The following is a 12,113-nucleotide window of genomic DNA, read 5'->3' on the forward strand; positions in this document are numbered from 1 at the left end:
AACTAAAGAACTCAAATGCCAGCACAGACTGATTCTCACTTGCCAGGGAAATGGCACATAGACTCACACAGCATCTGTAGGGGCAGCTTGTATGTGATGATTCCACCTTATCACCATATAGACGGCCTGCTGCCCAGTTACAAATTGAGTTATGGCACCAGATCCCACCTCTGTATTTCCATATGTGTGTACTGATGGGCTAGAAACACCACAGTTACTGCTGTGTTATATCGTATCCCTCTGTGATTTTATGTCAGGGTTGTGTGGGTCAGTGGCCGTCCGGAGACTTGGGTTCTGTTCTTGACTCTGCCACTGATTGGCAGTGTGACCTTGAGCCAGTCATGTCCCTTTCCTGTGCTTCAGTTTAGAGGGAGAGCTAGAGAGGACAGCTGAGCCTTTCTATGAAAAATTGCTTAATATCAAACCCAATGTGGGGGAAGGGGATGTCAGATGAAATTGTCCAGTATTCAGCACATTTTAGCTGAAAATATTTGTTTCTCAGTTAACAAAAAAGTCCCACAACAATTGGGGATTTTTGGAACTTCTATAAAAAGTCAAAATTTTCTGTTGAAAAAAAAATCTGCCAGGCTGTAGATGTTTGATTAAAGTGAGAGCAAAAGTCTGTAATAGTTCCAATTACAATTCATATTTCTGTTATTAAATATGCCTTCTGTATAGATATGCTATAGTAATAGAGTAAAATATTAAATTGAAAGAGTAAAATGTACTGTGTTGGTCTTTGTAGAATTTTTCCCACTTTCTGATGCATTTGATCCTCCAGTGCTAGGATTCATTGGTCATTATCTATCTATCTATCTATTTATCTTATCTATCACTGAATTATCCAGCAGCCGTTGCCAGGTACCTTTGCTAGATGTCCTGAATTGCTGGGCCTCTCTGTAGTTCGTAGGAGACAGAGATCCACTCCACAGATGGGTGCTCCCTGCTCCCCTCCTTGGGCAGCTTTGGCTGAGAGACAAAGGACTAACTGGGATCAAGGACTGAACCCCCATCCCCAGTTCTTGAGCTGTTCCTGGCTGGTGTAGGACTCAAACACGGCCAAAGCACAGGATGTCCCTGCTCTGGGGCTAAATAGCTGAATCTGGTCTCCAGGGATGTGAGCCCCACCCTGATATCAGCTCAGGAGCAAACCACAACGACACCCTGCCCTACCTGTTTCTAACCCCACAGAGGGGAACAGTACCTAACCTGTATCTCACACGATGGCAGAATCCCTAGAAAGACTCTTGACTAAAAAAAACCCCAAGGGCTGAGTGTTTCCCAAGGTGTTTGCAGAATGAAGTACATATTTGTCGCACAGACATGTGGTGTACAATAGCTCAGAGCCTAGTGGCACCAGAACCCCAGCTGGCCTGGAATAGCCTGTTCCTTCAATACTGTCCTCCTCTTGGGGATGCAGCTACCAAAGGAACCCACAGCTCAGGCTGCCATGGCTGCTTCATCTTGGTCACTAAGAAATACCCAGAGGCAAAGACTGAACACTTAGGCCAGGGGTGGGGAAATTTTTTTGCCCAAGGGCCACATCTGGGAATAGAAATTGTATGGCAGGCCATGAATGCTCACAAAATTGGGCTTGGAATACAGGAGGGGGTGAGGGCTCTGGCTGAGGGTGCAGGCTCTGGCGTAGGGCTGGGGATGAGTAGTTTGGGGTGTAGGAGGGTGCTCTGGGCTAGGACCAAGGGATTTGGAGGGAGGGAGGGGGATCAGGGCTGGGGCAGAGGGTTGGGGCATGGGGAGAGGCTCAGGGCTGCAGGCTCCAGGCTGTGCTTACCTCAAGTGGCTCCTGGAAACAGCGGCATGTTCCTACTCCTGCTCCTATGCGGAGGCGCAGCCAGGCGGCTCTGCATGCTTCCCTGTCCACAGACGCCTCACCTACTGCTCCCATTGGAGTTATAGAGGGTGCCATTGGAGCGCATAGGAACTGGAGGGGGCCCATGCCGTGGCTTTCAGGAGTTGTGTGGAGCAGCCCCCAACACTGCTCCCCAGCTGGAGTGCCGCAGAGCTGAAGCGGGGCAAGCCCCAGACCCCACTCCCCAGCGGGAGCTCGAGGGCTAGTTTAAAACAGCTGGCTGGCTGGCCGGTTTGCCCATCCCTGACTTAGGGCCATGTCCTGAGTAGGTGTAAATTGATACAGTTTGTGATGAAGTGGGGTTTTATTCAACTTGCTATGTTGCATGTTGTAGTAAGAGGAGGCCCTAAGATATAAACCTTGGTATCAGAGGCCCGGTATGAGGCCTGAGGCCTGAACTAAAGTAATGGTCAAGACTTTGCTAACATAAAGCAAAGTTAAGCTGTGAACCAGAGGCAGGCCCTGCTCACAGAAGCTGGCAAGGAAAGGGCTGATGCTGCAAGAAGATCAGTACCTTTTAGGTACGTAACATTCACATACTTGCACATTCCACACAGATAACAAGGAACAGGCCGGCCCATCCCAATGACAGGGGCAAAAGGGTAATATGATGGATAGAGTTGTTTTGATCGAACCAACATGTACAAGGTGAGAGGCGGCACCTTAATACGTAGAGGGGTTGTACCGTGCTACGTAGAAAGGTTGCACCTCAATATGTCAGGTGTGATGTGTAACTTGTTTGTATCTGTGTATAAGAATGCATCCTTGGGGCGGTGTCTTTGTCCAGCCGAGGGGGCAGTGGAAAGTCCCGCCACTGACTGAGCTGAGTCCATTGTCAGGGAGTACATATGTACTGGCTAGCTGTATCGCAGCAGCACCTTGGACTACGTTTCCCAGGGAGCTGGAGACTGTGCTTTTTTCGACAATAAACCTGGCCGACGTGCCTTCGTATCTTACTAGACTCTGTGGTTATTGGGGGTTCTCTTCGGGTCTGCTGTGTCAGCTATCTGCAGAGCTGGGGCATCACACAGAGGGAACTCACGCACGCAGCCGAGTGATATCAACAAGGAGAAAGCAGAGCACCACACCGGTACAACTCTGACAACACATGTTATTCTTACTGCTCTATACTAATACTGTGTGTACTTCAGTTTCCCTGTGTGGTGCACCAATGCCAAGGTGGTGGGAACTGGATATGTGACTTTTGCCTAGGCCCTCAGGGCAGCTGAGGCTGCTCAGCAGTCTGCATGTAGGTGATGGCCAATGCCCTTCATAACCTGAATACCAGGAGTGGGATGTGACCAGGTCACACATTGCCCAGGAAGCAGGACAATGATTGGAGGAGAAGCAACGGGCGTGTCAGAGGGCAGGCAAGGGGATCTGGGGTAGACTGCGGTGGAGGACTAGAAGAGTGGGAGTCCAGGACCTCTGGCCCAGGGTCTCCCCAAGACGGACTTTGCTGAAAGTCACTGACTTTTGTGCAACCAATCTCTGTTCTACACTATGTACCTGTCTACCAGTAAACCCTTCTGCTTCATAACGCTGGCTGAGAGTCACGTCTGACTGCGGAGTTGGGCTGCAGGGCCCTCTGGCTTCCCCCACCAAGGGGAAGTGTGCACTGTGAACAGGGATGCCGAATGCCAAACAGGAAGGCTTAAGCCATGGAGGTTTTTTTGCCCTGGACAGCGTGCCCCGAGGGGAGTTACGCTACCCAGAGTCCTGTCTGGCTTCATGCAGAGCAGGTCCAGAACATCAGACCTTGACTCCGTCACACAGTTCCATTGACTAGCTAGGGCTAGTTACGCCAGCTAAGGATCTGGCCCTCTGATTTCAATTGAGCTATGGCCGATTTACACGAGTTGGGGATCTGGACTCTTACACAGTTTTGAATCCATATTATTTTCTCCCAAACATTTGGCTATATTTTATGAGCTTGCACACTGGATTGGGAGCTGCCAGCGAGTTAGGTGGTGGACTCTTAATCTTCCCCCTCTTCGTCCATCACTCTGGGGCTTAGAGATTTTGAGGCCTGCAGTGACACTCCATTCTCTCTCCATGCCAGCAGTGATCTCTGTCTCTCTAGCCCACCCATCCGTGTGGCATGGTGTCTATCCTAACTCAGCAGCATGACACACACAGATACCGGCATCCCAGGTGCTGAAGAATGCCAGAAAGTATAGCGAACAGTTCCCCCACTACCAGGTGGTGAGACTACAGAATCTGCAGCACTCAGTGAGACAAATCCAGCCCTGCCATAAGAGGCCAATTCACATGAGAGCTGTATTTGTGCTGCTGTTCAGAGGACCCACAGCTCCATCTGTAGAGGCCCCTCTAACGTACTCAGGTAGTGCAATTCTGCTGTTGTGACATCAATATTTGTATTATTTATTTAGTTAAACTCATTTAAAAAACACATACCACAAAAGTTATTCATGTGAACCCGTTTTATCTCAGGCGTTACGTGGAATTCAACTAGAGCGGGTAGGGATAGCAATGTCATCTGAATTCCTCTCTCTGGCATGAGCTAGTCAATACGTCCCTCAGCATTAGAACAAAGATGATCTGTGGTACTAGGAAATGGTGGGGGGACTGGCATGATGATGAATTTTCTTCTGTTCTTTTTGTTTTTAAAAAGTGAATGATGGATGGAATAGCCCGTTGCCTGCATATTGTGTCCACCAATTACACCTAATATTTGACACTCCCATTTTGGTTCATTAACTTCTCTCGCCACATCATCTCTTTTTAACAAATAGAATTTTAACAGTTCTTGGATACTGTCAATGTGGCCTTTTTCGTAGAAACTAATCCCGTTTCTCTTTCTGGTTTTCTTGCACCTTTTCCCATTAATATTGGTTAATAGAAATTATGGTGATATTTTATGAATTTCCCCATATCCTTTCACAATTGATCTTACCATCAAGATACATTTGTAGGCCCATTTATTACAAGAAGTCTCTGGATCGTCTCCTTTTTGTGGGTAAAAATTCTGGGGGAAGGATGGCCTTTGGTTTATTGGTTTGTCTTCTGTGATAGAGTGCAATAGGATGGTATCAGATCATGAACTCTATGTGGTACTAAGTGGGTCTGTCTGCACTGCAATTACACAACCCCGTCTGGCACGTGGCAGCTGACTCTGTCTCACAGGTCATGGGCTAAGGGGTGGTTTAACTGTGGTGTAGACATTCAAGTTTGGGCTGGAGCCTGGGGTCTAGGACCCAGAATGGTGGGAGGGTCCCAGAGCTTGGGCTGCATCCAGAACCTGAACTTCTATACTGCAGTTATACAGCTCCTTAGACCAAAGTCTGCAAACCTTAGTCAGCTGGCCTGGGTCTGCCACGGGTGTCTAGTTGCAAGGTAGACATAGCCCAAGTGGAAATATTGCCACAGCAACTGCACAAGTCTGCACTTGCCCAAGGGCAATCTATTGTGCTACTTTCAAAAGAGATGCCCTGCTCAGAACAGGTGTTCCAGATCTCACTGACGGACTTTCACTCAGAGCCATCAAGACTGCAATCTGGAGACATCAACTTTGTCTTTCAACTACTGCTACAACCACATGCAACAATTTTTTTTTCTACACAGGGGATCCACAAGGAGGAATACAAGGGATGCAAGATGGATATGAAAAGTACAGGATGTGAGCAGATGGCACAGAGACAGGGACCCTATTGGAGGCAGGGGGCTGACCATTTCAGGACTTGTAGAGGTCTCAAAGATCTCAAGAGCTCTGTGATTAAGAAATCCCTTTGCTGAGCCTGTGGTCTTTGCTTTCCTGCCATGTTGTCCTTGAAGAGGTAAACTAGAAGTCCAGGGTGCCTACAGCCTAGGTGGAAGTCAGATGGAACATGGGTAAGTTGCTGGGAGGGGTGGGTCAGAAGAACTCCGTTCTGTGGTTCTGTAGTCTAGGGCAGCTGGATGGTGGCCCCTCATGGTGACAGAATGGCATCAGACAACAGCTCTGAGCTTGGGTGGGTGTCTGTGACTTTCCCCTCTGGTGTTGTCTGGACCGGTGATCTGCTAGGCCTCTCCAATCCTTGACTCTGGGAGTCAGCCTTACCCTACTCTGCTGAGAAAACCCCCACTCCTGGGCTGTTCACACACAGCCTCTGGCATGTAAGCTGCTCCCAGCTACTTGCAAGCAAATGACACTAGCCAATATCTCCGGTCCCAGACAAAATCCTGGGAACCTCCGTCTTGCAGTGTCCACTTATGCCCACTGGATGCTGCAAGCTTATATAAGTTCATCAGTTTAATAAAGAAATTGAAATGTTTCAGGCTTGTTATCTGAAGGGGAGCCTCTGACACCAAGCACACTTTTACTGGTAGAATAAACAAACATATTTATTAACTATAAAGATCGATTTTAAGTGATTATGTGTCAAAGTATAACAAGTCAGGTTTGGTCAAATGAAATAAAACCAAAACGTATTTTAAGCTGATCTTAACGCTTTCAATGTCCTTAAAAACTAAGATGCTTCTCACCACAGGCTGGCTAGTTACTTTTCTGTCAAGCTCACCCCTTTGATCAGCTTTTCAATCTCTTGGTGGTGGTGTCTTTAGATGTAGGTGGAAGAGAGAGAGCATGGCAAAATGTCTCTCCCATGTCCTTTCTTTCCTCTTGGCTTTGTTCCTCCCCCCCTCCCCCGCTTCAGAGTCAGGTGAGCATTACCTCATCGCAGTCCCAAACTGCACAAAGGAAGGGAGTGACTCCCTCGAGGGTCGAACAGATTTCCCCGTTGCTGCCTAAGCCAGTGTCCCTTGTTCCTGTGAGGCTGGGCTGTGCCCGTCCCATCCTGACCTGATGAGGTGTGAACTGCATTTCTGTTCTTGGAGAGTTATTGCATGGGCTTGCTTTAAGCCATGAGGATACATTTTCAGCCTCATGAAATTATAACCTATAACCTTACTACAACATTACTGTAACAATTACTATAACATCAGTACAACAACCATGCTCAGTGCACTATGAGCCCTCCAAAGACTCCCAACATGACAAACTTTGCATTGGACACCACACAATCATTTTATAAAGATGAACCTGGGGGTGTAGGGTGTTCCCCTGAAGTACAGAGTGTCACAGTGTCCTAGAGGCCCAGACCTAGAAACAATCCCTAGACGCTATCCAGATCCAGTTGCTTAGAAGCAGGTGGGACCCAATGATTGGATATACTCATGGATATTTTTGCTCACTAAGTATGTGGCCTTTTGAAAGAAAGAAAGAAAGAAAGAAAGAAAGAAAGAAAGAAAGAAAGAAAGAAAGAAAGAAAGATGTCAGACCATTCATCCTAATAGAAGCTGATGATCAGATACAGAAAATCTTAGCAACAATGAACTAAGAATGTGCACAGAGGTTAGGAACTTCTCTCTCATCCTTGGTTTCAATTCACACGCAAAGAATATGGATTTAATATGTGTAATGGGCCAGTTTTGTAGATAGTGAAAATCATTTTTGGGCAGGGGAAAGATTGAACAAGAAATTTACATTTCATCACGGGGACCATTGAAGCCTCATGTCCACCATGACTCAGCAAGGATGTTTGTAGCACAAGAATTTGAATGATAAAGAGGGAGAGCAAAACACTTGCCCCACTCCTCCTCCCATCTCTTTGCTCATGACATCAATGAATATCTGAAGTACACTGAAAGAAGGGGAGAAAGTTCTGGACTGAAACGAAACCCAGGGTGTGAAATTTACTGCAGCATGTGGTGAGAGAAATGCCTTTGCTTTCAATTCTTCTAGCTCATTAAGTTAGCCATTAGTTTACATTTTGTCTTTCCCTTCCTTTGTAACCAATTCTGACTTTTATGTTTCATTACATGTAGCCACTGAAAACCTTTCCTTTCTTACTGTAGTTAATTAACTTATTCTCTGGTTTTATCCAACTGATATGTTTGGGTTAAAGGGTATGGGAAAAATCATTTGGAACAACAAGGCTGATGCCTATAATTTCCCTTTGATGACATGAGGAACTTTAGATGAACTTGTATCATCCACTAGTGTGTTGGGTAGTATAAGACACCCATTTCTGGGGGAAGGCCTGGGACTGAGAGTCTGGAGGAGTTCTGCTGCAGTGTAATTCATGAGTGGCTAGCTAGTAGCACTCAACACTATGTACCTGGGAGCAAATGACATGCTGGAGACTGTGTATTTACTGACCAGGAGTCGCTGTTTTCACAGTAGAGCAGTGTAAGAGGCACCCCAGGTTGGAGAACAGAGGAGATACAGCTGTTTAGCAGTCCAGATGGTGCCCTAAGTAATGTCACACTAACCAAACCCTCCCCATCTCTCCAGGCCTTCCCACCTCCAAACACGCCTGGAACAAAGAAACAAATCAAACCATCAAACAACTCCAAAAATATCAATTAAAAAAAAGAGAAACAAAGAAACAAAAAAACAAAAGAACAAAAGTGTCGATACCGTGATCAGAGTATTTATCCTGAAAAACAAGAAGAGCCCGAGACTCCACTAGAGACTTTGTTATTGCTACTCATTTTATGTGCCGGTTCTTAGATAGATAGACAGATAGATAGACAGATAGATAGATTCTGGATCTCATTTACATTGGTTTAAACCTGAAGTCAGTCTTATTTTTCTTGAGTTATGTTTGTCAGGTTTATTACATGTGCAAATACCCAATTCTGCATAAAGATGTTGCATAGTATATTCACATGGAGGCGATAATGTCATCAGCTGATTATATTTATAAGGAAAGTCAGAATGAAATTGCTATCAATGGAGAAATATGGACATTTTATTCTTGCTGAATAACCTCCAACCTATCAGTTTACTCAATGAACCTTTCACCTCCCTGTTTCTCATGCTGTAGATGATGGGATTCATCATTGGAGGCACCACAGAATAGAAAACACCCACTATGAGATCCAGCCATGACGCTGAGCTGGAGGTTGGTTTCAGGTACGCAACAGTCCCAGTGAAAATAGACAAGGAGACCACAGTAAGGTGAGGAAGGCAGGTGGCGAAGGTTTTACGCTGGCCCCGCTCAGAGGGGATTCTTAGCACTGCTTTGAAGATCTGAATATATGACACAATTATGAAAACAAAGCAGCTTAAGGCTAAGCATGCACTGAAGACAATAGCCCCAGTTTCACTGAGGTCTGAGTCAGAGCAGGCGAGCTTGAGGAGCTGGGGGATTTCACAGAAGAACTGATCCACCACATTGCCGCCACAGAAAGATATCACAAATGTGCTCCCAGTGTGCAGGGCAGAGTAAAGAATGCCACTGATCCAGGCACTGGCTGCCATTTGGATACAAGCTCTCCTGTTCATCACTCTCTCATAGTGCAGTGGTTGGCAGATGGCGATGTGTTGGTCGTATGCCATGACAGTCAATAATGCATAATCCGCTGAAATAAAGACAATAAGGAGAAAGACTTGTGTGACGCATCCAGAATAAGAAATGTACCTGGTGTTCATGAGGGAATTGGCCATAGATTTGGGGATGGTGACAGAGATGGAGCTGAGGTCTAGGATGGACAGGTTCACCAGGAAGAAGTACATGGGGGTGTGAAGATGGTGGTCAAGGGCTATGGCTGCGATGATGAGAAGATTCCCTATCAGGGCCACCAGGTAAATCACCAGGAAAACCACAAAGTGTAAAATCTGCAGCTCCCGAACATCAGAGAATCCCAGGAGAAGGAACTCAGAAACAGCGGTTTGATTGGACATTTTCTTCCTCAGTACGTTGTGTGATGCCTGTGGAGGGAATGAGAAAGGTTATGATCAGGATTAGAATGACAGAGAGAATGGCCCTGATTCCCCTTTCCCTAATATCTCATTGTATGAATGTCAAAGGTGCCCAGCACTCAACACTTACAATGACTTGGTGATGCTAGCGCTCCTCACCTCTGACAATCACTCAATCGTGTTATCACAGTTGTGTAAATTGGATCAGCTCCTTTAAAGTAAACAGAGCTTCATCACTTTACCCAATCTGAGGAATAGGCCCATGGTGTGGCTTGATAAATGCAGTATGAAGGATGGAACAAAGTAAATCCAAAATCCAATTCCGGCCAAGTTGGATCCCTATTGCTACAAATAGAAGGCTTACCTCTTGAGTATTAAACTAAAATGCTACAACACCAATGCCACCTGATACCCACTTTCCCCGGAAATATGACATGGACTGACCCAGCATTCTGTGGGAGTAGACCTTCCATATTGATTTTACCCCAACACCACACAGCTGTCTGCTACCTGGGTACACACTGATTTATGGCACCCAATTCCAGCTGCACCCCCACTCCATATTGCAAACAAGGAATACAGACCATACTTATAGGATGGGGGGGCACTATCCTGGGAAGCAGTGACTGAAAAAAAATTGGGGGTCATGATAGATAATCAGCTAAACATGAACTCCCAGTGTGATCAATGGCTAGTGAGATCTGGGGTGCATGAACAGGGGAATCTTGAATATGAGTAGAGAGGTTATTTTACCTCTGAATTTGGGACTGGTGTGACCATTGCTGGAATATGCTGTCCAGTCCTGGAGCCAGCCAAGGCAGAGGCACAGTGTATCATGGCAGTCATGCCCTTGCCTCTTGTCTCGCTAGGCGGTGAGCTTTGTGTTGTGTCTCTGAGATGTGCAGCACACAATGTTCTTCCTGCCTTTGTGCACACAATCTCGATGACTGTATGTCTAATTTGTATGCACAAATTTGTGTCTCCTAAAAAAATGGAACCTGGGAAGTTTCACTGTGTTTGTGTTACTATCTGGAAGAGCTGTGGTGTGTGCTATGTTTGGCAAACTGCCATGTCTCCAGCAGGCTCAGAATCTAATCTGATATGGAGATATTTATATGCCTGTTACTGAAACCCTCAGAGTGCCGAACTATATCTTATTTGAAATCTTTAATGATCCAGTGGGGTGGAGACCAACACAAGCTTGGGAGGGTGTTATTGCATGTCCACAAACGAGTAGAGAACGAAGAGCTAATGACTGTGTTTAGTACAGAAATCAGGCTTTGCTCTCATATATCTGTGAGGGATCACAATGTTTTCATCACCTGTTCCATTCTACAGCAAGCACTAATTTAGGGCTTGCATCAAAGTGGGAGAGATTGCTGATTTTAAATGCTGAACTTGGACACAGAAAAGATTGGCATGTTGTGTGTCAACAGGCAGCACTCAAGGAATATCTGAGATCCGTATATTTTGGGGGCTCTTCTTCCAAGAGATTCCAAATACTAGGAATAACCCGGTCTACTTTAGGAGACTTACCTACTGCTGACAATAGTTGTCAGCAATTGGTTCTCCGGAACAGCCTATTGACAACAGTTTAACTGCTAGTGCAGACAGGATAAGAGAATTATCAGCTGGGTTTCAGCAAGCATGATTGAGACTGATTAAGTGAGAAGAGTAACGAGAGAAGAACTTTAGTAAGTATAGGTAGGTAGGTACTTCACGTGTAGTTGTTGATTTTTACCATGCATTTTTTAGTTTATTCTGATTTTAATTTCTCAGCCTCCTTCTCCTGAGAGTGTCTCACTAGTGTAATAGCTAATGAACTCTGATGCACATAAAGCAGTAACATTCAGACCCAGGGTAATATAATGAGTGCCTCTATGTAGAATCAATCTGTATAATGTGTTCCTGGTCTCTAATCCCATCTATGTTAGGAAATAGACCCAGTACCGACCATGGTTGTCAGCAACTGGTCTCATGTATCTACAGTATGTACAAAGGTTTATCTGCTTGAGTGAAGGGATAAACAGTTTTCATTTGTATTTCTGCTTTTCCTTCTGACCTGTGCAAGCAGAAGTTCTCCCAATTTCTTCAACAGTTGCTCTTGTAGTGCAGTACTGGAATTCCCAGAAACTCTTTTTAGGGCACAATCTACATTGCAGCTGGAGGTATAATTCGCAGCTTGGGTGGACATACACATGCTAGCAGTATAGCTGCATTGGTACAGGTGAGCCACCTGAGTAAAATCCCCTCTAGGACCTCCTAATTAAGTAATTGCAAGCTAGCCCATGGCACCGCCCAGGATACACTGCTATTTTTAGTGCACTAGTTCAATCCAAATTAGTGCATGGATATCTACCCAAGATGGAAATTACAAATTACAGTCCTGGAAGGGATTTTTGCATGCACCCTGAAAAATGTCCCAATCAACGTTAGAAGCCATAGTTCATTTGTCTGACATGTCTTGTCTCTGCTAAGATGGTTCCTGTAGCTCTGTCCCATAACTGAGACACGTCACATCAGGTGTCCCTTGCT

General features: G+C 45.7%; 1 protein-coding gene across 2 annotated transcripts; it reads right to left on the reverse strand.

Annotated features, from left to right (window-relative positions):
- Window positions 1–7,657: 7,657 nt before the first annotated feature.
- LOC120381052 (olfactory receptor 14A16-like) lies at window positions 7,658–11,908 on the reverse strand. 2 transcript variants are annotated; one of them, XM_039499085.1, is made up of 3 exons: window positions 11,641–11,672; window positions 9,709–9,789; window positions 7,658–9,587 (listed from the first exon to the last, which is right to left on the reverse strand). In XM_039499085.1, exon 3 carries the CDS (start codon window positions 9,558–9,560, stop codon window positions 8,604–8,606), a length of 957 nt encoding a protein of 318 aa, XP_039355019.1. In that variant the 5' UTR covers window positions 9,561–9,587; window positions 9,709–9,789; window positions 11,641–11,672; the 3' UTR covers window positions 7,658–8,603. The 2 variants fall into 2 exon arrangements, with proteins under 2 accessions (XP_039355019.1, XP_039355018.1); XM_039499084.1 differs by lacking the exon at window positions 9,709–9,789 and having other exon boundaries at window positions 11,641–11,908.
- Between the last annotated feature and the right edge of the window lie 205 nt (window positions 11,909–12,113).

The sequence above is a fragment of the Mauremys reevesii genome, linkage group 13 (assembly GCF_016161935.1).
Source record: "Mauremys reevesii isolate NIE-2019 linkage group 13, ASM1616193v1, whole genome shotgun sequence".
Lineage (NCBI taxonomy): Eukaryota > Metazoa > Chordata > Testudines > Geoemydidae > Mauremys > Mauremys reevesii.